Source organism: Melanotaenia boesemani, chromosome 11 (assembly GCF_017639745.1).
Source record: "Melanotaenia boesemani isolate fMelBoe1 chromosome 11, fMelBoe1.pri, whole genome shotgun sequence".
Taxonomy (NCBI): domain Eukaryota; kingdom Metazoa; phylum Chordata; class Actinopteri; order Atheriniformes; family Melanotaeniidae; genus Melanotaenia; species Melanotaenia boesemani.
Window position 1 is genome coordinate 25655423 of NC_055692.1, and position 27962 is coordinate 25683384.

Genomic DNA, 27962 nt, shown 5'->3' on the forward strand with positions numbered 1-27962 from the left:
TTGGCATGGCATTTTGTTATGAATTGTCTAATTAAAATTTGAATTAAATTCAGCTGACAACATTGTTTGACTGGATCATTTAATTCAAGTGTAATTTACATCAATAAAGTTACCTTGGCCAGGTTTTGCATCCCTGCTTCAACATACCTGACTCGAATTAATGGGTCATTGCGCAGAACTTGACAAGCTGTTGAATCTATTTAATCTGAATCAGCTGTGTTGGAGCAGGTAATCACCTAAAACCTGTAGGACAGGGGCCCTCGAGGACCAGGGTTTGAGATCCCTGGTTTGTGAACACATAAATGAAGAAGCACACAAGCTGTACATATTTTATTGCAAATTAATAGTAAACTAACAAATGCATTATATTACAAGGATCTTATGTACAAACGCAATGTGTTGGATCTATTGACATCAACAAAACCACTAAATTTATACAGTAAATACAGTGCTTGATTCAGACAAGCAAATTAGTGGATACCTGCGTAAGCAATTCACAATTTGAGAACATGTTTCTTAAAAATAGGGAATGTACTGTACCTCCTTGAATTTTGGTAATGAGTTGATTAATAAGCTGTTCTTTAACCCAAGAGAAACAGACTGTTAAGCACATACAATATTTGTGTTATGAGTTTTGGTTTAGTGTAAAACGTACATTTTGTTCATTTTACAATAATCAATAAAATGGGTCAGAATACCAGGTGCTTGTGTAAGTTACTCATTTGAAGAATGAAAAGTCTTTATCTTGAAGTTAAAATATAGTCACTGGAAGCATTTCCTGTGTCAGCCTCATTTCTTTGTTACCTATTGAATATATACTGCAAGGTTCCTATTGTAGAGCTATTTACTCATCAAAAAACACTCACCTAAACTTCCTGTTTGCTAAAGTGTGTTTGAAATAACTCCTGAGCAATAAGCACATCTTTACATGTGTTATATGTGACAAGACAAAATAAAAAAAAAAACAAACAAAAAAGACAATAACAGCGCACAGATTTGGGAAGACCCTGATCTTTTGATATTGCACTTTTAGCTCATCTTTCTCTTTGTCATTTGACTTGGTTTGGTGCCACCCCATGCAACAAAAAATATGTAAATAAATTGGTTTAATAAGAGATACAGTACAGTATGCATTTCTCAGAGGATTAGTGGAAAGTGTTAGGGTTTGGACGGATCATCATGACTACTTTCTTGAGCGAATATGCTCCTCCTCTAAACTCAGCCCAGTAGACGCCATCCTGGTAGCGGCTGCGATAGTGTCCTCCTCTATACCAGACTCCATTCAGATTTGAATGGGCACAAGAGTTGTACCACCACCCTCCCTTCTGGTAGTGGGCACAGTTTCCTAGAGGGATTGAAACAGTAAAAACAGCAGTCAGGCTGTGCGTGTAATAAAAGAGGAGTCGTAATTTCCAAACCACCACATCCACGAAAAAGTTGCTTCTTTTTTATTTTGTTATGGTGAGTTTATTTTTTACCTGTATATGCATCATGATCCCTGTCCAGTGTTGTGAATTGTTTGCCATTATGCCAGGTGAGAGAGTCACCAGCATTGCCATGGTAACGGCCCACCCTTAACTTGTAGAAGTCAGATTCAGGCTCCACTCTGAAGCTGGCATATTCCGCAAACACTTTCCTGCCAGACCAGTCCTCCAGTGTGACCAGCAGTTTGTAGTTTCCCTGGTTAGTCAGCCAGTAGATGTTTTCTAGACCCAGCCAGTATTCGCCATCAATATTGCCAAATCCTTGCTGTGAAGTACAGCAATAAGAAAAACATTGTCAGTACAACCAGGAAATCCTTCCGCAATGTTATTAGAAAAGATTTGAATGGCTAGTTTGGATGTTTGGGGAATGATTCAGGGTCATTGCTCATGGTCTGGAGGTAATTGTGAGTTTTAGCTTTTCTATTGGCGTGTTTATCGTCAAGGAATGTTATTATAAATGGACCCATTGAGGCAATATTATAACTTGCATCGGGTGTCCAGATTTCCACTCATATTTTGTTATTGAAAACCCAGCAGGATGCACTCCATTCGGTAAGGAACTCAACATACCGAGAGCTGTCTGACTGCTTGTACAGTAAGTTTGTGGTGCTTTAAATCATGGAAACACTCCTGTACAAAGTAGTTTGAGCTTTCCTGTGGTTTAATAGGTTTTTGCAAAAGTCTTGGAAATATCTCTGTTTTTGCCAAAAACTAAGATATTATCAGGGCCCTTGTGAATTGTTGTATGCACGTATCTCTCTGTGGGAGACGTTTTCCATTTGGGAGATAAATAAAATTTATATATATAAATATTTTATTGAATGAAAAAGTTTTGCCCAAGTACAGTCCTTGAGAGCTACTATCCTGCAACTTTTAGATGCATCCCTTCACACACCTGAATCAAATGCCTTAATTCCTTCACCCACATGTCATTCAGCTCTGAAGAAGCCTGAAAATTAGCCATACATTTGATTTGGGTGTGCTGGAGAAGGGATGCATCTAAAAGTTGGAGGATAGAAGCTCTCTGGGACTGGACTTGTGCACCCTTGACTAAACTGTCCCTATTTACATTTGTTTTGATGCCAAACAGAAAGTAGATTTTTTTGTTTTTTTCATGTCACATTAGAAATGCTCACAAATCAGATGCAACATTTAAGGGCCCATATATATCCCAGTATTTATAATTAAGTGTGAGGTAGCCTCACAAGACCGGTGGATGTTGAAGGAATTAATGAATCTCAAGACTGTGACTGAGGCAGGTACCACACTGGACTACATAAAATGCTTTGAGAGCTCAACAATAATCTATTCATTAGTTGTCTACATCTGGTTAGTGGCAAAACGCCTCATATAAGCCACCAAACTATGAGGTCCTTGATTTGGTGTTAGGCTGTCGCACCTTGTATATCTCCCAGTTCCTGAAAAAGTTGACAGAACCGTCCACCCGCCTCTGGATCACCGTCCAGCCACCGGGGTCATGTCTCTGGTCACACCACACCTGCATGAGGCGGTTGGCATTTTCTGGCTTCACCAGATACATTCCGCTGGTACTGTGGCCCTCTTCCAGAGCCTGCAAGCAGTCCTTAAATGGACCTAAAGAAGCAGATCATCAGAAAAAAACATACACAGCATGAAACTTAGTCAACTGCAGTTGTATCTCAAAAGTAAAGAGCAGGAAATAAATTAAACTCATACTGACACAAAGAGGCATTATAGGGAATTCCATTTGTTCAGTAAAAGTTCTCATTCTAGCAGTAAAATTGACTTTGGCTGCTCTTCTTGCAAGGGAAATGACTGCTGACTGCTCAGCCAAAACAAACACTGGCGAGAGGGTGAAGGGAATCCTGACTACTGAATAATAATACAGTAGAAACAAGTGTCAGTCATCAGTGATGATTACCAGTGCAGGATTGTTATTTCACTGAAATCAGTTTGGTATGTTTTATGTTGCGTACACACATAATTTTTAATTTATATGCTCTTTTTAAGCTATTTATGTTTTTGTACTAGCTTTAAAAGGATTGCAAATCCAAAATGTATGCTTCATTGATTTGCAGAGAACTGTACTAAGGTTTTCTCTAATATGCTCTAATAATTTGTGTGATATATCAAAATAACCTCTGAAGGTTTTACAATGTGCAGTGACAGCTTTTCATTTTTCTCCAGAAATTGTAGTCATGCTAAAGATGTTTTATGAATTTTGTGTAAGGTTGAATAATTGTTAGATTTCATGGTGCAAATCTCTGAAACCTGCCTGCATGCATGCCAGTATAATTTTACCCTAAATTCAATAGCAGACATGGAAACCACTAAAGGGTAACTGGCTCTCCAGCTAACAATTTGTTGCAGAAGTGTCCAAGTTCTCAAGATTTTACACTTATGTGGTTTGCCAACTGGCACACATTGTAGAGTTTAAGTACAGTCAGGGCAAACTGAAAGGTAACAAGGGGTCACACAAAGAAGCAGAGTTGATAGGAAGGGTATACAAAGAGTTTGCAAGACAGTGAGAGCAGGATAGGGGATGTTTGAATGAAGAAACAGGACACATATTTTTTCACGTTTTAAAGATTGTTTTTGGTTTCATGAAATCACTGTAGATATCTGTTTCTTTGCTCCTGCTCAACCATCCATTTACTCTCAGGAATGTCTCTGTTGAGCAGATACAAGCCAGAGAATTGCCCTGCCCTGCTCTGTTCTGCCTGATAAAGTCTGCTCCTTTGGTGGAACATATGACGGATTCATGCCTGGTGCAACTGGAACAAATTACATCACTGACTTCGGGTATCTCTTTCTGTTTATACTTACCAGTTGTCTTGTACTACCCCCCCCCCCCCCCCCCCCCCCCCCCCCTTTCAGTATTTCCTTCACCTCTATCTATGTGTCCCTCGCTCAATTCCCGCATGTTGTGCAGCTGTTGGTGTTACAGATTTATGCAATAATTTTGGGGTTGTTAGTTGTATGGCTGTAGGCAGGAAATTACTTGTCTCCTTTCACACAATCTGTACAACTGTTACTGTTCTCAGTAACAGTTGAACAACTGTAACTGTTATCAGGAACAGTTGTAGTACAAAGCTGAAAGCCATAGTGCAAAATGTCAATGGAAAAAACTCCTACTAGCTCTCTGAAATGGTGGGTTCTTTTTTCCCCCACTATAAACCACCAAAACGTAGTTTTTCTTATTAAAAGAATAAGTAATAGGCCATGCAAATCACCTTTTACATAAATATTTAAGTCTGCCAACGTGTTTCTAAAGACAGTTAGGTTTATGGCCCGCTATTTATCTAGGCACAAATGTTTACTCTGCTAATATACTTTGTATTTTTTGTGGGTTAAACAGTGCCAATTAGAAGATATGCATCTGAAAAAGGCAGAAGACAACAGCTTTTCTGTTCTGAAGACTAGCCCTCTGCTCTGGGAATGTGTGGGACATATTCAAATGAGCTCTAACTGGAAGAAAGGATACGTAGTGTTTTCTCCTAAGTGATAATTAAGTCGATTTAACAAACAAGTTTTTGTCTGTACCATTTGATAGGAACAAGTATGATTAATTACACAGGCATCCAAAAAAGAGAAACAACACCCACTTTAACAACCCCAACCCCTTAACACACACACCCCCTCCTGCCAATGCTCTCCGTGCTCCTGGAGTCCTCCTAGTACTTTTCTTCATATGTTCTGTGAACACCCACATGTAGATAACTTTTGGAATGGGATTTCAGATTAGCTGTCAGAAATACTCTCATTGACTCATCCTGCATCTGTAACTCCTTTGCTCTTAACTGATTGTTTCCAGCAGCACAGCCCCCCACCCCACCCAACTCTGGTCAGAAAAGATTCATTCTAGTTGGTATTATTGCCGTCAAGTAATTGAATGCATTAAGTGAAAACACCATGGAAAACGTTTCATCACAAAAAGGCATTAAACTTGAATTTCTAATTTAAGTCTGTTGGATTCACCAGAGGGCTTGTCAGTGGTGGATGGGCTGTGTGTACCAGTGGGCATTGTTGGAAGAGGAGGTGGTAGAGATTTTTGGTCACTCTGGATCTCATTGCTGATTGGATTGTTGATACGTGGAAGCACAGGTGGCTGATAAGGCTTGTTGACAGGTGGTGAGGGAGGAGGTGGCTGAGGCCGTGGCTGGGAGACGGGCACACGTCGAGGAGGAGGAGGAGGAGGTCGACTCTGGCACTGCTCCTCCAACAAGGCAATAAGAGCTGATTGATTTGTGGCTAAAGAAGCCAAATGCTGATATTTGTGATCAAGATCTTTGTATCGACTGGTGAGCTGCTGCATCTCAGATGTTTGGTTCAGGATCTTGTTTTCCATCTGTGCCAACTCTAAGGCATTGTCTCTCTTCCTGATGATCTCATGGAGCAGCTGCATGTAGAGCTGAGTTACTCTTGAGTTCATGTTTCTACTCTCTTTCCTCAGAAGCTTGACTTCATTGACAATACCTCCATCCACCTCCACCAACTGCTGCAAGGTTTCAATCTGCCTCTTTTGTTTCTGTAGCTCTACGTTTAAAAGCTCTAACTCTTGTTTGTTGACCCGATTCTCCAGCATAGCCTCTGGCTCCTTGGAATTAACACATATGGCTCCAGTCACTTTTTGTTGAGGCACAATGAAAGTGTAGGAGCACTTGTCCTGCATTGTGTCAGCTGGAGCACGTTTGCTTCTTCCAGCATAGAGAAACTCTCTCTCCAGATCGTCCTCACTGCTCCCAAATTCTTGGATCTTGTCCCTGCCATGGCTGCTGTCCGACAGACTCCCCTGCGTCTGCTCGACACCACAGGCTAGTCCATAAACTAGAAGGACCCCCAGCAGGACCATTGAAGGGGGCTCCATGAGTTAGTGTCCAACCCACCAAAGCCTAAGGAGAAGGGGTAAGAAAATGAAGAGCATTATTGTAGTGTAGTGTTTAACACTTACAGGTTGTCCACTTTTTTTTTTTTTTTTCTTTTTTTTAATGTTTGTTTGTTTTAGGTTTATCAGAGTACTTTATAGGCAATGCTTACTCCCAATTTCTTTTTTTATTTTTAACTGTCATATGTGAAAACAAAGTATTGGCAGTGTGCTTATACTGACATAGAATTGACTGAGTCTTGAGCTGCTTTGCTTGTTAAGACTAGAAGGTTATCCATCAGGATGCACTAGTCCCAGCATTAATTGCATCAACAACCAGACAATACAGAAGCTCTGTGCAAACACGTCAGCCTAGTTAAAGTGGGAGGTCAGCACTCAAAATTTAGACTCTCAAAAACAAAAAGAGGTTATATCTGAGAGGAAATTAATGACTTGCCCTGCTGAGCGCCACAGTGTCTTTTTTTTACTTTCCATGTCAGGAAACACGAGGCATTCATGTGTGATATATGAACTGCATAAAACAGAAATCTCATGGAGACTATGTTCTTATCAGTGCTTACATATGAAAACATCTGTTTAATCAACCAACTTTGTGCCTGGATTGTTTGAATCTCTTATATTAATTGTAACACATGCTACTTATAAGCAAAACGGAAAAAGCTCTACTTTAATAATGTGCTAATCTCTTTAATCAGTCTTATTGCCATTCGGAGAGTGTTTCACTAAGTTTGCTGTTCTGGCTCAGTTTCTCTTTGGGAGACTGCCATGGCCTGTCCTTTACACACAGAAACACTCCTCTCTGTTTGCCTCTGCAGGCCTGGACATCTTTGCTTATGGAAAAATTGAGACAATAGCAGATGATGCTGTTCAAGGAACTTTTAAATACTGATCATCAGTCATGCTTGTGGTTCTTTCCAAAAATGGAATGTATGGAAAGATAATCACAGTCTTTTTATCCAGGTGACCTTATGAAGTATAACATCATCCATATTAGTCTTAGTATTAAAGCCTGACTAAATCTGACATCCTTTCACATTACCTTTACAAAGAAGATAATTAGAAAACCAGTGTGTTTGTGTGTAAGGAGAACACAGCACAACAAAACGCACCACTAGTACCAATGATGGTGGTATTACTCAGTTGACTCTGTGATGCAAATTTGCTATGTGTAAGCCCCCACTGATGCAGCACTGCTCCACCACTGTTTTGTCTGTGTGAATTACCATAAGAGACCAGCGTAGGCATAATAAAGGTGTTTTATAACTGATATGACAGCTTTGCTAAAAAAGTTTGAGGCAAGGGCCTGTTTAGGTTTCAGTCTCGTTTGGAATATGTTTTCCTTGTAATGGGATCTTTTGACAGAACCCACAACTATAGTAAACAAAAAATACAAGTTAATTAGACACTCAGTTTACTTTGCTTAACTTCTATTGAAAAATAATAACTGCTAGCAGTTTTGGAGATGTTGTGGTGTCATTAGAAGTTGGGGAGATGCCACTGATTGCTATAACTCCTGTGTAAGGATAACAAGGCTGTCAACTCCTGGGACACCTTAATTGAACGCTGCTGTATATTGGATTACAGTGGGGTCCTGTGTAACACCTCTCCAGAGTCTAAGTCAGTCTGATTAATCATAACGCATTATAAAGAGGGCCCTATAATGACTGTGCAAAAGCTCTGTAAGGATTATCATTCTCACATGTGCATCTCTTTCACATTTGTCATGCTTTATCTTTTAGTGAAAGATGAACAGCCACATTATGTTGAGCACAAAAATGAGGAAGAAAGTGAGAAATGTTTTTGACTAGTTAATCCAGGCGTGCAGCCAGCACATTAGATTAGAGACATGGAGAAGAGAAATGCAGCCCTCTCCAAGAACGTAACCCCTGGCACAATCGAGCCTCTCCAGTTGTATCTGTCTAGAATCGAATGCGTAAACACTTTTTCCTCACTGGTAAAAACTTGCATAGAGAAGGTTTTGTGAACAAGCTACTCTTAGGAAGCCTGTCTTTCTGTTATCATAGTTTACCTGTCAAGGAAAAAAAAAAAAGCCTGCAGTGCAGAAGAAACAAAGGTCTCATTGTATTTTTTGGTGGTACTAAAATACCCACAACTTAGATTTAATTACTATGAATTAAAAACAAAACTTTTAAGAGGTGCCATTTCTCTTTATAATTAAGCATGAAGCTATTTTCCGCCAGCACAGTATGAAGTCTATTAAAGTACTTATCTTGCTACTATAACCAGTCCTCTCTGATATTAACACTGATCTAGACTGAGACTGTGGCAGCACAGTTGTAGCTGTAGTTACCTTTAAAATCTTTTTTAAAAATGTCACAGATGATTTGTTGCAGGAATCACTAATGATAGCTTACAAGTAATCCCACACCAAGATAATGAAGCAGCTAAGAAACCGTCTCTTGTAATGTGCTGATGACTGTATTTGGCTGGTGAATCCTGCGGTTTTTCCCCTGGAACCCGAACTCTGTCTCTGAGAAAAGCCATGTGATTTGCCCCTGTTGCGGAGGAGTCCCATTTTGAATGTCGTTATCCTGGAATCTCCTGCTCTAGGCTTCACCACACTTCAAAGCTGAGAGGAAACTGTTTGCAGCTTGAGATGAAATATGTGTTTGTAAGTGTATGCAGTATGTACATGTCTGTGAGTGTTTTTCCATTCTTGCATGTTTTCAAATAACACTTACTGGGGCTCCGTCTCCCATGGACCTGCGAGAGAGTCCCATCTGCCTGGGCAGAGACAGCCTGTTATTAACCCATCCACAGTTTGCCAGAGGGAACAACAGAAAGCCTTCACGTCCTTCTTCGCTCTTAGGATGGCTCATTATTGTCTTAAAATTGGTTTGCTTGAACAAGCTGCTATTGACCTGCCACTGACTGCAGAAATTAACTAGTGTTGAAGTGTCATATGCGTCTGATCTGCTCAGGGTATAAACACAACTGAGTGATACATGTGGGGAATAAGTCCTCATTGTAATGTGACTGGCAGCTCTTTTTAGACAATTTGTTAAAGTCTGCTTCACACCAAAATGTTTTGGTTTAACTGTCTTCAGGTGGTAAGTCTGTGTTTACACGACTCCACATTCTGGGTTTTACTCAGTGTTAAATTAGGTATGAGAAGTTGATGTAGCAGATAGGTCACTGCGTATCTGACCAGCACTGTGCTCAAGCCTTTTTGGTCATGCTCAGCACATTAATAATTAGAAGGTGGGCAGCTTTGTTCAGACTGGATCACATCTCTCACCCTAGCCCCTCTCATTTAAGCATGAGCATGGCATTCCTCACATTCTTCGTCACCTCATTAGAGTGAGCTGCCACACTCACATGGGGGAAGTCAATGGCAGTGGCCGACAGACTCCCCTAGATGGGGGACCTGCACCTATAAGACATATTTACTGACCCAATTCATTCCCACTGTCCTGCTTTCTGTGTGAATGCTTCATAATCACATCATCATCCTCTGCAATGGGGGATCACAACACAGCTCAACAGCATCTCATTTGTCAGTAGCCAAAAAGAGGAAAACACTTTGCAGAACGGCTTTGTGCTGCACGTTCAAATTAGCACCAGCTTTGCTGAGAACAAGGTCTCCTGCGTGACACCCAATATGTGTTGGATCAGAGTCAAACTCAATTTGCTCCTGATAATCTGCAGTATTACTTTACTTCAAGGATAATCTTATTCTTTCCTCTTGCATGTAATCCTTGTGTGTATCATGACATTTGAAACATGATTAACTTCAACCAGGTTTGATAGTAAAGGAGAGCATTTGTTTTAACTGTCCACAGAACAGGAGCGTTTTAAGTGTGTATTTAAGCTGAAGGTTTAATTGTGTCCCTGTCTTGCCAGATGGTACATTTTTCCGTACCAAACTTGTAATCCTCAGACAGGCAGGGGGTCTTGGGGAATTGTTTCGATAAGTTCCAACATTGTACCTCTAAGCCCCCTTATCCAAACACATCTCTGGCAACAGAAACAAAGATGGGATTGAACCGTCTGCTTCCCTGTCCTTTTGCTTCCAGGGGAACATCCTGAAGCTGCTGTCAGCTTTCCATAGTGAGGTTATTTTTTTTTCTCTTCAGAAATGAATAGATCCTTTTTAGATAATGAGAAGCAGTAATTGTTATTCAAAGATCTTACTACATGTGATATTTTAAGAACCCTTTTCACTATCCCTGTGTCTTTGCTTTACACTTGTATAGCTTCTTCTTTTTTTTTTTTTTTTTTTGTGGAAATCATGTCTTCAACAAGATATTTTATTGAATAAAACTCCCTTTGCCAAAAATATGTGTCAGAATCAGCTTAGTTACTCAGTGTAAAGTAGACATAGCCCTTTGGCACCAAAATGAATGAGATAACATGCTGCATGAAAACAGCTGAAGTTAAGTTAAATCATAGTCATTATGTGGATTGGAGCAGCTTGAGAGTGAAAAGCCAAAGTGTGACTTCAGACACTGTAACAAAATGATTATTTAATTGCGTAACCACAGTGTTAGCTAATGCCACTGGCTGATTGACGAAGTTCACCAAGAGAACACATTCGTTCAACAAAGGTCATCATTTGCTCAGCAACTGGGGACATTTAATCATTGCAGTGAATTGAATTTTAGACTCTATGTAATTTATGCAGGAATCTTCCTAATAAATAACTCCATATAGTGCAAAAAAATAGTTATAAGGTTAATTTATGCTTACGAGGTAACTGCACAGCGCTGATGAGGCTCCCTCAGTTGCCTTGTCCTCCTGCTAGAGTTGTTTGAAGTTTCTCCTGGTAGAAAGTCATCCCAAGTGTGAAACCTTTACCCCTGCATCTTCCTCTCTGACTCAGCACGTTCTGTCAATCACTTTTTATCACCTTAGTCTATTCCAGCAGTGGAGAACCAGGGGAGTTTAAAGCCCTAGTTTATTACAACAACAACAAAATCCCAACTTCTCAGAAACTCTCTTCAGCAAACATTGAATAAATTGTCACAAAGTCTTCTTGAAAAGCTGGAAATCTCTGAAGAGACAAGTGGCCGCTTTAGTTGAATGGTGGAGGTAATTTCCTGGTAAACGGTGAGTCCAGGGCAGGTTGTGTACTGCCTGTGGCCTGTTAGGAGAAGACTGTCACTTTTCTGTGGGCTGAATCCATCACTTCTGCCTCACAGTTCAAAGAGGCTGTCTCTCTCAGCTGCACCTCTCTCACTCTCCCTCCTTGGTGCTTTTAAATGATGAAAAACGCTCTAGCTGATTTTCGGTAGGCAGAGCCTCCCCCCTCTTCCTTAAAATGAACACATTCTTGTTTAAAGCAACAGCCGTCTTTCTCCTCCCCTCCTCCCCATGGCACAAAGGAGATCCACAAGCATGCACAACACAAGTTACTCACACACACATACACACACTGCTCAGATTTCCAACCCCCTGCCCCCTTGCCACTGGTTCACTTCCACTATTTCTGGCTGGGGTTACATGATTTTTCTGGTTGTGGACAGCAGTGACATCACACCAATCAGATCCTAATTGTGTGTGGATGAGCATTTGCCCTGTAAGAGAGACAGGAAAAGACTGATGGACTTGAAAATAGAACCAGGTGTTTGACTGGAACCTGGTCTAGGTCTGTGTCAGGGTCTCTGACGGCTGAACCAGGTTTATAGCCTGGAGGTAAGATGTCTGCAACAGAGTGGATCTTTGCACAGTGAACTAAATCTTACCAGGGAATGATTACATCATTGTTTTAAAGGGTGTTGTACTTGTTACATGTGTTTTGGTGGACAAGGAAATGAAACATCCTGTGGTGTGGAGTACCGTTAGTTTTGTCAATGAAATTTCTTAAGCTTTTCTTTGCCTCTTGTTTTTACTTCCTGTGTTTTAATAAGTGAGGTTGTTGCCTAGATAAATATGCCAGCTGATTGTCTGTTTTTACTGATTATTTTACTTTCTTTGTCTTTTTGTCTTTACTTTGTGTAAAAGTTATAAAATAGTATTTATGTAGCTCTATGGAAATGACTAATCGCTAACTGTTGGTGCAGAAATACTATTGTATGTTTGCCTTATCGTGTTATCTTTTGCTATATTTACAGTTGTAACTAAAGTAATGACAAACTATTTCGTGATGAATGCTCTGGGCCGAAACAAATAAGCAAACTTTCATCTGTGAAGTGAGTCAAATAAATGACTCGATGGGAGTATTTTGTTCTCCTTCATCTGGATACTGAGGTGTGCACCCTTTTTTAAATTTTGCAATTGTTGGATTTTGGGTTTAGCACTCCACAAAGGATTTACAAGTAGAAGCGCAGTTCTTCCCCATTTTCTAATCTATTTCGTGTCTTTATAAAAGACTATTAGTAATAAAGTATCTAACTATAAAATTTTAAATCGATTCTTTGGAAATTTCTCTGTAATATCCACACATATATGACTGGCTCATCCCTTCAGTTAGGTGCCTTTTTTATGCTTTAAAGTGCAACTGGTAAAAAATTTAAAGGTCAATGATAAAGAAACTTAATATGTATAAATAAAAACTGTGTTTCTATTAGTCTCTACTGAAATAACTTGTGTTTTTAGTCTCTGAGAATGAGCTTTTTTTATTTATCAAGAATAAATTACATATTTACAATTATTTCAAGAGAAGATTTAAAAAAAAAGGTTCATTTTAACTGTATGAGTTAAAGTGTATTTGTTCATTTTTGGCCTTCATTTCCTCCAGTGAGTGAAAGCTGGATATCACATGGCCACACCTAACAATAACCATATTGTTATGCTGTAGTTTATTGCACAGTATGTGTTAAATGATTGTGCAAACATTTACTTCACTGTTTTATTGTGGGTTTGTGTTAAATAAGATATAAAGTTTGGCTGCAGAGCTTGTTTTACAATGCACTACATATGTGATTCTCCTTCTTGGAGTGTAAACATGAAATATGGTTACAAACTTTTATGAGTTAACTACTATATGGTATGCACTCTTAAAGTGCTAATAACCCTAGAGCTAACAAAAGAAAGGGGGGGCACACTATGAAAAATCAGCCCAGCTTCTACAACAATACTTTAGATTGAAGTTAGATAACAGGCATTTCCATTACTGGTTTGTCTCCAATCTCCGGTATTTCCAAACAAAGACATGCAGGAAATGCGTAAGGTCATTGCTGAAATTTAGCAGCTATAATATAATTTTTTTTTTTTTGGAGCTGCTCAGGGTCTCCTGCAGTTGATGTACCATACAGTGGATATTTTTCATTGGTTATATAACTTCCCATGTAGGATCCCATTTGAGCCTATAAATGCAAGGATTTGCATTAACAAAATCCAGGCTGGAGTGCAATTTGCATCCATGTGTTTTTTATCAAGTAATGGTATTGTCATAAAAGAGCCATGGTTCACTTTTGGGGAAAGTGTTCCCGAGCACCTTTAACCACATAAAAAACACTTGAGAAGATTTTTCCAAAGGATAGTACTTAACTTCTGTGTTATCAGATGGTGTCAATGTGGTACCATTTTTGGGGAAAAAAAAACAAAAAAGAAACATAACCATAGATTTAAAGACAGAAAATAATTGAGAATTGATGTCTTTAATGAAGAACCTCATAACCACAGAAGCATAGTCCAGAAGGTATTACATAAGGATCATTTTAGTTTTCCAGTCTTGTATTATTTCAGAGCTTGTGTGATTCAGTATTTAAAAGCAGACAGCTTATTGTTTTTCCACTGTCACTTTCCTTTTTAGTGAATGGAAAGGTTTAAATTTTTCCCCTGATGACACAGCAAGAATGTGTAACTGGCTTTATGGGACAAAAATCCTGGCAGATGAACCTGGACCTGCAAGAGGTGGACAAATTCATTTCATAACTTCCAAGACATCGCCAGACCAAAAGGGCTGGTTAGTCATTTTACAAACTAATCCTTTAAAGAGATTTTTCTTCAAAGAAAATGTGATTAAACTTAAGTTTGTATGTGTCTCATGTTATGCTAGGTGATTTTACCCAGCTACTCTTCCTTCTCCTAAATGACAGCTGCAACTGAGAAAAAGGTGAATGACAGTGCTTTTCAGTGTTTTGAGTGAACCACTGAGTCTCATCCAAAACCACAGTGTTAGTGCAGTGATTAGTTCTTTTTCCATCTTTTAATCCTTGGCAGGCAGAGGAACACCGGATCATAAAAATGTCAGGGGGAAAATGTTACTCCCATACTGAAATATTAACCAATCAGAGCATTTTAAAGCTGCTAACCCCACATGGGAAAGATCGTGGAAAATGGCTTCAGGTTGGAAATGTTTCACAGATGGGCTCCAGTGCGAGTTGCCTTGTTGCTTAGCAATTGGCTGGGTTTAGAAGCAGAAAAGCCTTTGTTATGAGTACAGTACGTGAGGTTCCACCATTACATTATAAATGTCAGATTCATTGAAATGCCCACTCAAGTTAGGGTCACTTAGCTTCTGTCAGACTAGTGAATTGTAATTGTGTGTTTCTGCAGCAACTTGTAAAACCAGCTCAAAAATACCAAGAGAAAGTGTAAAAAGAAGGGACAATGGTGGGCTTCAACATTCGTATATACTAAGGTTGTCAGTCTAACACAGCAATTTACAATTCTCATATACATATTTCATACATTAAAATATATTCTGAACAAAAATTGTACAACATATCCTGCATCTTATGTTCTGATGCAGAAAGTCATTCATTGTCATTGAAAAAATTTTGTGGTGACCTCAGTTAGAAATACTCTTGGCACCGAAGGAAACAGGTGTAGCAACTGTCAGACAAAGTGCCTCACTATGGTGAACTGATTTTTGTATATTTCCATGAGCTTATGTTTTGACGACAACATGCCCTTCTAAGTCCTGAAAGGAAAAACATTACATCATTTGTTTCTGCTTTTGAGCCAGCTGGATGTGAGAAATCATCGTAGAATACAAACAGAAAGCACATTGTGTGTTCACAGGGTTTCCTCAACAGCAATGGATTTTAGATAAAAAAAAAAAAACATGCGTAGACATGTTCTTTCTCAGTATGCAAATAAATATGTAGAAAAGATACTAAGTATTAATAAAGAAAGTCAGTATTAATATGGAAACAATCTCTTGACTTCAACTTCTATTTCCTTTTTTCTTTTCTTTTTTTTTTGTATAGTATTTTTGTGGTAATATGATAAAATGCAAGGCTTATTTAGGAAAATGCACAGTGAGTCAGTTTAAGTTAAAATAATATAGATGTTGGAACTTATAGTAATGATACTGTAACACTTCTGGACCTGACTAATTGTCACTAAGTGGTGCAATTTCCAAGTTAACTAGACAAATAATAATATTAGCCCAGCTTGGCTGGAAGCTATACCCTACAGGTTAGAATAATAAATAGAGCAGAACAAGTGGAATTAATGTCTCCATTCTGGTGATGGTGAAATCTATACATGTTTGCACAAGGCTAAGCTGAGGTAATGCTGCTTGTATTTTAATAACTACAAGTCAAAATTCTCAAACTAGAATTGCTGCAGCTCACACTTGCAGACAGTCAATTTAATTCACAGGTGAGGGGGAAATGTGATGGATGCCAGTTCCAGTGATGTGTGACTTAAACTCTGCTTCAGTGGCTGAGTTAAGACTTGATTGTTTCAAAATTACCATTAATAACCTAAACTCACAACTACTTAAATATGGATTATGATTAAATTTTCAGGAAATCTCAAAAATATAATAAGGAACAAGTGATTATGGTCCAGATCAAAACCTGGATCCAGGGATTTTTTAAAGGATTTTTTACTATGGGGAAATAGGGATAAATTTTGCCATTAGAGCTTCTAACTAAAAAAAAAAAAAATTACAATGACTTGGCACAGGTCTGCGCTCTTGAGTGCTTCTAGTTAAATAATGTTGCTGTCCAAAGTTTAAGCTTTTCTTGAAATTAAAAACAACATGATGGATCAGTCATAAGAGAACACTAACATCTTGAATGGTGCATAAAAACGACAAAGATGTGGAGCACCACTACTACAGCCTTTAGAAAAAGATCTTCACAGAAACAAGATGGAGATTTCTAAATTGTGCTTAAACCTTGAGCTTGAGTGACAGTCTCTGTGTTAAGGCGGCATGCATTCGTCAGATTTGAAATGGATCTGTTGAGGGAATTGGGATTAAGACTCCCAAAAGTTACCCTATGAACTTTTGGCCAGGTAGTCCACAATTTGTACCTAGCATGAGTCCTTAGTGATTATAATTTAAATATGGGTGTATAAACTTTTGCTGCAACAAACTAGCAAGAATCAAATTGTACCATAGAAGTAATCTAGATATAAATATTCCCATTTTTGTCAGTGATGTGGCATGGAAAGTTTACTTAATTATCCACTGCCTTGCTGTGCAGAGCTCATTGTGCCTGATGGCTAGACCTACAAGGGCTGTTCTGTTGGGAGGAAAATTTTGAGTTTTATGATCTGAGTGGAAAGAATGGGGCTGGCTCAGGACTTTGTCACGCTCACCCCAACGGTTGCAGAAACCACCAAATGAGACCAGTAAATATGCAGCGTGTGAGAATTCAGAGGAACAGGATTTCATTCAGACTTCATTAGTCTGATGTTGAAAGCATAAGCAGCCTGTGTGGCCTTGTCTGGAATACACTCATCATAATTCATGCAGTGATTTAACAGTGTATCACTAACAATGCCTTAGATGCAAATAACATCAGGAAGATATAGCCATATTTAACAGCATGTGACCTGCTTTAATATGTTTCTACTAAAAAAAAAAAAAAAAAAAATCCAGAAGTTTCTACATTTCCCTCTTGACCATCTGTTTGCAGCCTGTTTCTTTACAAGTATTACACCCTAAACTTAGAAACCTACATATGACTTATGACATCGTGCCTTGTGGTGTGTAACTTAAAGATAAATTATCTGTTTTTCACGAGTGCTTAGGATTTGTCGTATGGTTCCCAGACGTGTTTTTTACAAGTTAGGTTGACTTTGCATCATTTGGAAAGAATCCAAAGGAAAACACTCTGAAGGCTTGTGCAGGTGTGTGATTTGGGATCCATGGAAGCAGGTCAGAACAACAAATAAAGTCATCTTGAAATGCTAATAAATTGTGACACAATGTGTCAGGAAAAGACAATAGCAATTTTTTCTATTAATACTTGAACTGAAGAACTGCTAAGTGAGCAGCCTGATAGTTTGTCAAAACTCATGCAGAGAAATAAAGTTTTATACCGTATGTAGCTCTGTGATCAGTGGAGCCTGAAAGCCCAGTTCACTGTGAAGTTTTGACCATGTGGATTATGTCAGCAGTATGTTTGCTCTGTTTTCTCAAAGTACAAAGAAATCCCTGTAGGCCTTTTGTAATGTGAAGTACAGTATATTACATAGTCACTGATTACAAATCAGTTATGGCTTGCTTAGCAGTGAAAGTTTAGGTCTCCATGTCACACTGAAGAAACCAAGAATTTTGGATCACCGCTGTTTTAAGCTCATCCAATGTGTTTTTGTAACAAATCTGTTTCACAGCAGCAGTGAGCAGTTTTTATTTCTTTTTCTTGAGTCGAAAAGGACATTCATTTGTCTAATCTCTTACCCTGTCAGGTTAGATTTAAAGTTAATTGATGCTAACGCAGTAATTTAAACACTTTGCTTAGTTTCAACCAGAAAAACTGGGTGTATTACATATTTACTGTTTTTTTTTTAGGTTCAGGTCTGTAAACTTTAATGACTGAAGCTCTGCATAAAGAACAGCTCAAGGAAATATCAGAAAGAGTCTGTAGCTCATTTAACTGCAGTTTATGGAATTACTGATGGAAGCAGGGAAACCACCAAAAATCCCCAAGCCAGCTGGACTTTATCTGTGTTATATATTGCAAAAAATATAATCATAATCAAGTATTATGTGTAAGAAGTCACAAATAAATTAAATTAATTGTCATGAAATATGTATAAAATCTTGATGCAAATAATCAGAAAACATCTTTTTTCTTAACGTCTTATCAAAAAAGTTTTTGGGTAATTTCTTGTGTGAGAAAATTGAAAAGGCACACCATATGGTACTTCCATCACTTCTGTTACAAGACTCAAAGCTACACGATTTTCTTTGTCTTTTCTCTTTTTTTTAAGAGTGAGTATTCCTTGACTGCTTCTGACTTTGCTGAAGTCACTCAGTACAGATTACCCAAAGGAATCAAAGATGCAGAAAATGTAAAACATTGCCTACTCTGGTGCTGTTGTTTTTCAATGTTTCCATGCTGCAACACACCCGATCCAAATGAATGGATTAACAGGTTTGTACAGAACTTGAGGACAAACTGTTGAAGAACGATCTCATTTGAAAACAGTGTACAGCTGAATGGAAACATGTATGTACGATCAGTTTTTTTACCCATTTTGCCTATCTTATTCACATACTACACATTTCAGGCAGTATTACATACTATGGTCTGTCTTATATGTGCTTAGCTACACTGTTTTTTACTCCAACTTTCTTTAATATTTGGAGGAAAATACTTTTTCATGTCCATCTTTTAGTTTTAAATGACAAAAGGTAAAGGGTTTATTTATTGTCAGTGCATATTAACCTTACCTTTGACATTTTGTGGTAAATTTTCCCTTCTAGTTCAGAAAGATTCTTGGGCCGCCTTCAAATTTGAGGAAAAGGTGAAAAAATCTTAAGCTTTTGCCTCTTTAGGTGCAGTGAACTTGTAGCTGTGTTTATGATTATTATCCTGCTGCTGAAGTAATTATCTTTTCAACTTATTGTTTTGTGGGCAATGTTATTTTTGCCTCAGGAATTTGCTGATATTTAATTGAATACATTCCTCTTGCTACCAATGAAATCTTGCCACTGGCAGCAACACAAACCCAAAGCAAGGCTGAGCCTCCCCCATAAATACATCTTTCTAACTGTTCTTGCAGAGAAAATTTCTTTACATGTAAATCTTCTCAATTAACATTTAACTTTAAATTGGTGTGTAGCGGAATAAAAATGCAATATCATTTTGTTACATTAAAGAAAAATAACTGTCCAGCCACACATGAAGCATTAAAATAATCTTTAAGTTAACAGATTTATTTTTAAAAATCACAAAAAAATAAATAAAACAAAACTAGACCAGGGGTTTCTGGTCTGAGAAGATGGGAACATGCTTGCTAAAGACACTGACAGACAGATCTCAGACCAGCTCAAATAAACAGCTATTAAAATGCAAAGCACAATTCATTTTAACTAAAACAAGCTTTTTAAATCTGAAATCTTAAATGTACATTGCAGATATTCAATCATCTTCCAGCTGTGGACTAAATTAACCACGTTGTAAAATTGTGAAACTTGTGCAGCAGACATGTCCTGCCCATGAAGCTTGCTAGCATGGGAAGACGGTCAAAATGTTTATAAGCTGTGACAGAAAAGCATCAGTTAATCCCAGCTCTCCGGTGAAAGCTTATTGAACTGTTGAGTGGAAAAATGAAGCAGCAATTCTGAATGTTGTAGATCTGCACAAAATCAGTCAACTGTTGTAGTAAAAAAATTATCCCATGTAGGTCATTACTTCAACTTCCACTGACCAAAGATTGTCCTAAAACGTTTCTTGGAGTAGTAATCACCCTTTTAACCTCTGCTGTGACGGGATGGATCATATATATATTCCTTAACTACCTCAGGATGAGACTGATAACATGGCTCTTCAATTCACAGAGAAAAATCTAATTCTCTGAGCTGGTTCCAGACCTCCAACATCTGTAGCACCAGGTTTCAACTTTGTACTACCAATAATAAATCCAGCTCTTCATCTGACCTTGCAACTCAGGTAGGCTTATAAAATCTGCAGCCTGTGCTACTCAGGACAGGTGTGTTTCAGTGATGAAGGCAACATAGTTACCTGATTGTCAGATATATGGTTAGCTTGTATACTGATAAGTTGGAAGCATATTTATAACATTATGTTCGGGGCAGAGGGACTTGCTCACCTTGAATACTCACTCCTCAGAGTCATGGGACCTGTATTTCTGACCTACCCTAAAATCCTAAAAGGAAAATATATTAAACCTAACTTGACAGATTTTTAGTTTTCAAACAGGTTTTAAGAAACCGCTCTGCAACATATATAATGACTTTTAATCAGTTAAAAAAGGTGATATTAACCATGAAAATTACATCATCTGGCGGCTTTTGCCTAAGAATTAATGTGAGGTTGTGTACATAGCTCCAATGACCGCCTTGAGGTTTGAGACCTTTGCAAACTTTTATGTGGGTTAAGATATCTTGGGATGCCCTCATTTGCACTGCAGTTGTTTCTTTTTTTTCCTCTCTATGAGACTGTACAAAACGAAAATAATCTACTAAACTCCTCTTCACATTTTACCTCTAGGAGAACCATTTTCTCTCTCGCTCTCTCTCTCGCTCTCTCTCTCTCGCTCTATCTCTCTCTCTCTCTCTCTCTCTCATGGTAAATTACAATAACTTCTGTGATTGAATTTGTTTGAGTGACATTTAAACTAGTAACATTAAGTTTAGGTAATTTTAGTGTCACTTTAAATTGTAACACCCAATGTAATATGTTTAATAATGAACAGCATAGTGGGATTTTTCTTCTTGCCTTCACAAAATATGATTACTGACATATTTAAATAGTTAATGAAATGAACAAGCAAAACCCACAAATCAAAACTGATCCATGAATCATGTCTTTTGTCCTCAGTTTTTATCCATCTTTGCCTTTTATTAAAAAAAAGAAAAAACACTTAATGAGCAGGTTTCCAAGACCACTGACCTGAAACTCCCAGGGAATACACGCTCTAGTTTATGTGACTAAATTCAGTCAAGTGTGGCCTTTTCCATCCCGGTGTTTCAACAAAGCATGTGTGTTTGCATGACCCTACCATAAATATTGACCTTGCTGTAAATATTAAATTCTTGGCAATTCTGTCAAGGATTTAAATGTGTTAGAGTAATCAGTACCTCTGCCAATATTCTCCAAGGCATTTTTGAATTAAAAAGTTACAGCATGCTTTTCATATATTCTTTTTATTCCCCTCTGTGCTTTGGTGTGTTGACCTAAGGTGGCAAATTAAAGGAAAAACTTACATACGGAGTCTCAAGAAGACACTGGGGCACCACAAGCCTCAACAGAAGCTGTTGTATTCTACAAACCTTTTTTTAGTACAGCCTTAAGTTTGGTGATCTTGGTGTCTCAGATCCGTTCGTGGTATCTTAATAATTCACCATCACAGTGAGTTTCTGCCACCAAACTGACCATGACTAATATTGCCATTGGGTGGCCTTGACAGCATGTGAAATCAGCCACTGCTACGTCTCAAAAAGACAAAGTCAGCTGTAAATGTTGGCAAGTTTTGACCCTTAAACATGCTACAAGAACATGGTGTTAAATTATAGACTAGAAATAAAAATAAATATGTTAAATTAATGTTCTGGAAGAAAAACCATAAAATTTACAGGCTGCTAACAATGACAGTGGTTTTCATGCCAGGCTTCCATCGCTGACACATTAATGTGGCCTTCATATTCATCTGTTTCATCTCACTTATTTGCTAGTGATTGATTAACACCTGTATGCAATCACTGGGCAATAGTAATACAGGGTTTCATGAAATTTCCAGATTTCACAGGTTGATGGAGATCACATAAACACACCATTACCCATGACGATGTGAAATGCTGTGGATTTTGCATCAGCTACTGCTGCAAAGAATGCATTGAGCATGTCTGCATGGTGAAAAGGCTGCATTCTCAAAACAGCCTCAAAACGCTATACCATATAAGGATTTTTTTTTTAAAATGCATGGACTGCTTCACAGAAAAAACCAGAGATAAAGTATACATGGTCAAGAACATCCAGTGTTACAGAGAGAAATACAAGAATCCCCATGAATGAGCGGGAAGCTGTAGCTTAGGAGGGGAAACCTCAGACAGGATCAGATTCAACCTCCATTTTTCTGCCACAAAGTAAATGAACTTATTTCTTAAAATATATTGAACTTTTGCACGCTATAAGAAAGCACAATAATTAATTTCCACTCCTGGTGAAATTTGCTGAAAAGGAAGGTTTTACTCGAATTTCTTTCCACAAATTCCGTCTGTGTAACCGGAGACTTGGCCACACTCCAGGCTAGATCTTATGTGGGTTAAGTGCTTAATGTGAAGCCCTGTTGGACTATCCCTGATTCTATCCCTCAAGTAATCACTATAATATTAGTTTATCCTACTCGCGCACATTTATACATGTGAGTAGAAGTTTGATTTTTGCCTCTTTTTGTTTGTTTTTTTTCTTGCCTCGATCTTGGCCTCGATATTTGTGGTAGAAAAATATACTTACATTAGAAGCAGGTAGGTGAGGGTTTTGTGTTGAAGAAATTTTCACCCATCTTTCCAACTTCAATAGCCTCCCAAAATATCATCGACCCACACATAGATTTTAATGAAAAAGTAACAGTTTTATATAGACTTTGATATTTGTATCCACACATTGTCTAATTATTCAGATGTATGGAGTATGGTCACATAAAAGACTGGAGTGCCTCGATGTCTTTTCCTCTCTCAGTAGTTTACCTTTTTATAAGAAATTTTCCACAATACAACCCAGCAGGAAGCAAATGTGAATTACATTTTCTAGTTATTGTCCCTGTGGTGATTTTTGTTAGACAACAGCTTACAAATCATTTGTTATGGTTTCCTCTGTGAAAACAGTAGTTAATCAGCAGCCGGAAAGCTTTGGCTGTCTCAATGTTAAAAACAGAAGGGAGTCATCCTCCTTTGAAGGAAGGCCTACTTGCTTCATTTGGAGTGATTGCTTCTCCATGTGTGAAGAGCCCGTTCTTGACTGAACACGGGAAGCTTTCCATGCAAATCTGCAAGACCCATGACATACCAGCATCAACTATTACAACTGCACTGATGGGAGGATTGTAGTCACCTGATGGCTCAGAGCTGAATGAGCATTAATCTTTCAAATGATCTGGGGACAGCACCACTTATTAAAGTCGATACTAACTCCACTAAAAGTGTTACCTGTGGGACTTCTGCCCCTCCAGCTATTCTGCCTTGTGTGCTTGCCAGGACAAATGTCTGTTTTAGAGGGAGATGGAAAAAGAGTAGGAAAGGATGGGGGCCAATGGGGTAGCTGTGGTGAGCTGAAATTGCAGACTAAAGCATATCTTATATCAGAGAACCCAGAGGATGGAAGAGGAATCCTCCTACTGTTATTGTTTCCCATGTTCTTCCACCCCCAATAATATTTTCCAGATTAAAGCACACTCCTTGCCTTTACTCCAATGACAGACCCTAGTTTCACAGAAGAAAACCAAACAGACCACAAAAACGGGAATTACTTTTCCACTGCATGAGATAATTTGCTGCAAATTCTTCGTGCCGTGGTTTAGCTGCCAAGGTGAAAAATTACTTTAGTTTTTCACAGGTCTGCTTAAGACGACTTATATAACAGTAACACGTTTTCGAGTTCTTAGCGATTAGTCATTGTTGCAGAAATTGTCATTTTATTGCTTTTATTGCATTCAGCATATTTTATTGTTAAAATATGAGTTCAAGTTTTACAGTTAATGAGAAGATGCCTTGAAAAAAAAATTAACAGGAACATATACCTTCAATCTTATAGTGTGCAGAAATCTGGCTACAAAATGTTTACAGCTCTAACCTAAACGTGGCTAAGTGCAGCAGTGAGGCTTTTTTTTTTTTTTTTTTTTTTTTTTGGACCACATCAGAAAATGAGACAAGTTTAATAAGCCGACCCTTCTGAACAAACACGTGTATGCAGTTAGTATCCCCTCACAGGCTGTTTTCAGAGGCCAGTGTTGAGATCATAATTTGGCTGACTGTCTGCAGGCTCTTTGTAGTGTACTGTACGTTCAGACTACCACATAGGACCATGTCTGCACTCTGATTTTGGACATCAGCATCAGCGTGTTTAGTTTGGACCTTATCTTGGAAACATCAGCGCGAACCTTCAAGTCTGTTAGTTCTTCCACTTCTTTGCCCAAGCTATGATTATGAACAAGATGACCCTCGTTTTTTATTTTGCAGCACTTTACATAAATAGTTAGAAAAGTAACTGCACTTTGAATCAAATCTATGGAAAAAATATCCAGATCTCCCCTCCACCCTTCACTGTGGCAGTCCATTCAAACGGACATTCATCACAGTGTGACGCTATGTGAAGCCGGGGTCAATTCTGTTTCAACACTTTTGAAAATACCAACCTTGTTTCATTTACTTCCTTCCTGCAGATTGAGTACAGAGCACACTTTCAAGTGTCAAGTGTTTAATTTCCTCCAAGCAACAGAACACAGTAACAGTTGTTGACCACTTGACAGATCATTGTACATGTCACATCTCATTGCAGATGACCTGATGTTGCAACATCGTGTGCATGCTGAAAGTGCTCATAGTTACATTCATCCAGCAACAGCAATCAAATGAAACATTTCATTGCTTTCCTTTCACAGAGCTGGCAGTCAGTCTCACTTGGAACAATAGGATGCCTTCCACATGAATTATCTCATGAGTTAAACTTTATAACATTAGCCATTTCTCCAGAGCAATTCTTCATGGATGCCTGGATGATGTTGAGGGATGTTTGCTCTGTATTTGTCATGCATTGACTCAAAATCTGTTTTATGTTTAGAACATTGCTCTAGACAGACATTTGATCAAACTTAATCTTTCATTTGCACAACTGTTTATAGCAGACGGCTGATTATAGAGGGAAGGAATCAAGGTCATTAATTACTGGGATATTCAGTAAGAGATATAAAGGTTGTTTCAATATTTGGTCAGCTGTTTCTGCTGACCAGGCGAAGCATTGCCATTAAAAGGTCAAAACGCTGGTCAGACATTATTACGCTGTTCTGTCTGATGGTCTTTCTAGTCACTCTGCCAGGATAATAAAAGTACTGTGTGTTGTTACATCTTATATTGCCTTTTAAACTTTGAAATGCTTACGTAAGTTTTATAATCTGTATAATTATTGGTAAGCCTAGTTTAGCAAATATACTGACTGGATAAAATTCAAATCCTGTGAACTGTTCTATGCAAATATCCCACCTGTGTCATATTTTTCTTGAATGTGTTATGACTGTCTGACAAATCCACTGTCAGTGCTCTGTGCATTCACTTACTGCTTTTTTTTTTTTTTTTTTTTCTGCTACCAGCATTCAGCAGCTGTCCGGGTTATTAAATCTTTTTAAACTGAGGTTCTGGCTTTCTTCTTCTGTTTGCGACTACACAGGCACACTTAGCTGACAGCTGGGGCCCTGTTCTGCCATCACTTGCAGGGGCTCAAATGGCTGCTATTTGTGACTATTATAACCTTCAACACAAGAAGCTGTCAGTAATAGATTGCTGTCTGGCCAAGTTATTCTGTGATATAACCTTTATCTTAGTTTGTCTGTACTTTTTTTTAAGTACCTTCCTTCTTTTCTTTTCTTCTACAAGCTACAGACCAGTGTGAAGCTAGGTAACCATTTTTATTAGAGTCTTGTAGACACCATTTCTCCCACCACAGCAGGTATTCAGTTAAAGCAAAAACCTGGAATTCTTGTTTATCTTGTAGCTAAGGAGAGTTCTCTTTGAGTCTGCTCATGTGTTTGGGGTCACGATCGGGCTGCAGAACAACTTTGGGACCAATCGCATGCCTCATTGATAGTATTGCTTGATAGATAAAAATGTAAACTACATCTTCTGAAACTTTTGCACAGCTGTGTTATTTACTATGTCCTTTGGGGAAAAGATGCACTGTTGAACAAAGTTGTTTCCTATATGTTGCTTATATGCTTGTACAGACGGTTGCACTCATGCAAAACTTGCTTTAAAGATGGTAGTTCTATGCCCCATGTCCTTGGCTTCCCCTGCTCTTCCTGGTATTACTCGGTTTCTCCTCCCTCTGTGCTTGCAGCTGCACTTAACAGGATTGTTGCTCACCTCTCCCCCATCAACCTATCAAAAAACTCTGCAGCATAAAACCCGGTTTTCGCAGTCACTCCTCAACAGTCTGTTATTACAACTCTCCCTGTGGAATTGAGCCCACTCGGGTTATTTGTATTTTTTTTATTTTGCGTTTGTCAAGATTACTATTTTGTTAAATAAACCTTTGTTTTTGCCTGAAGATCATCTTTCGAGTCCCTACTCTGCATGTAGTCATGACAGTTAGCTTTGGTAGTGACTCTTGCTGCTTTTGCAGCAAGTTCAAAAGACATGTATTATTTTTTCAAATATAATTCTTATCGATTTACAAAAGAATGTTATTAGTGGTCTGTACCAGAGATATTCATAAGTCGTTTTTTGCCAGTCTTAAAGCTCAAGTCCAAGTCAAGTCCCAAATCACTTTTGATTTTAATGAGTAATCTGTCATGTAACACCTGCTTAACACCTGGTTACAACACTATTGTAATATCCAAGGATCTTAAAATCCATACTCGTGTTTATCTACCAGCATTTTGTAACAGCACTGATCATTAGCTTAAACTGACAAATGCTCTGTCACTCTGTTCTGGCCAATTTTGTTGCATAAAAATTTATTCAGATTAGTAAAAGTGCTCTTAACATATCACCAAGTGTTTTTAATGTCTGCAAAAATCAAACTGGACACAGAACTTTTTAGAACTAATACTGTATTTTATAGTATTTATTTATTTTTTTATTTATTTATTTTTCTGAATGTTGAAATGATGGCCAAAATGCTACACACTAGTGCAGGGATCACAAACTGTTTTTAAAGTTTCCATGCTGTAACACACCTGATTCAAATGAAGTCATTCTCCAGTAGCTTGTTATGAATGAAACCTCATTGTTTGCAATAGTTCTAATGATTAATTGGTGTCAATTGGTTATCTGGATCGGGTCATGGCAAAGCCAGCAGTTTATGGAAACAACTCAGTGTGTTTAGTAAATGTCTCATTCTTCTTTTGAACACATTCAGGGAATACTAATCTAACTGAGTTACCATTATTTTGGTACAAAAGTGGCAACAAGCTAGCATTCACTGCTGGGTAACTAAACTCATTGCTAACATAGATGCTAACAGTAAGGTTTCATTTTACAGTGACTAACCTTTCTATTTGTGTTTAAGATAGTTGAAGTTGGAAAACATGAATCCAGCATCCTGTCTTTTTATAGCACAGACATTGCAGTTTGCTGCTCTTTTGTTTGTCCCTTGTATAAAGTTTGAGCCAACTGATTTCAATTAGCTTAAATGATTGCAGTGTTAGTGATCATTGCTGTGTTTAGCAGTGTCTGGATCACATTTCTGTGAAGTTTATAGTGTAAGACAGCTACCAATCAGGATTTGTAGCTGCATGTAACACCACGAGTCTGTGATCAAAATTATTACAAGTTTTTTTTTTTTTTTAAAGATGAAAGTAAGTAGTAGTCAAGTAGTGTGTTAACTAACTCTTTCTAGTTACCAGCAAAAATGCGGTTATCGATAAAGTATCGATAAACACCCTGTTTTACAAATAAAACACTTGCCAGCTCTGTTAGTTAAATTTTAGCATAATGTTGTGTTCTGTTATTAATGGTTAGCTCTGAAAATAGAGAGCTCAGTTTATTCTCTAGCTGTTATCATCAATGCAAAAGAAAAAGACTCCTAATATTTATCACCACATCACTTCTGTCAACTGTATCC

The 27962-nt window shown here is 38.1% G+C and overlaps 1 protein-coding gene across 2 annotated transcripts; it reads right to left on the minus strand.

Annotated features, from left to right (window-relative positions):
- Window positions 1-320: 320 nt before the first annotated feature.
- angptl2b (angiopoietin-like 2b) lies at window positions 321-11597 on the minus strand. Of its 2 annotated transcripts, none has more exons than XM_042000712.1 (5): window positions 11059-11597; window positions 5478-6355; window positions 2884-3077; window positions 1479-1749; window positions 321-1345 (listed from the first exon to the last, which is right to left on the minus strand). In XM_042000712.1, the coding sequence occupies exons 2-5, from the start codon at window positions 6328-6330 to the stop codon at window positions 1146-1148; spliced, it is 1518 nt and encodes a 505-aa protein (XP_041856646.1). In that variant the 5' UTR covers window positions 6331-6355; window positions 11059-11597; the 3' UTR covers window positions 321-1145. The 2 variants fall into 2 exon arrangements, with proteins under 2 accessions (XP_041856646.1, XP_041856645.1); XM_042000711.1 differs by having other exon boundaries at window positions 5442-6355; window positions 11059-11586.
- Window positions 11598-27962: the final 16365 nt, after the last annotated feature.

Bases quoted from the DNA above. Each gene is read 5' to 3' on its own strand.
- angptl2b (XM_042000711.1), bottom strand. From the start codon at position 6,330: ATGGAGCCCCCTTCAATGGTCCTGCTGGGGGTCCTTCTAGTTTATGGA. The intron at 3,078-5,441 runs GTGAATCCAACA...CTGCTTCTTTAG, and splicing joins CACCACTGACAAGCCCTCTG to GTCCATTTAAGGACTGCTTG. The intron at 1,750-2,883 runs GTGCGACAGCCT...TGTACTTCACAG, and splicing joins GGAACTGGGAGATATACAAG to CAAGGATTTGGCAATATTGA.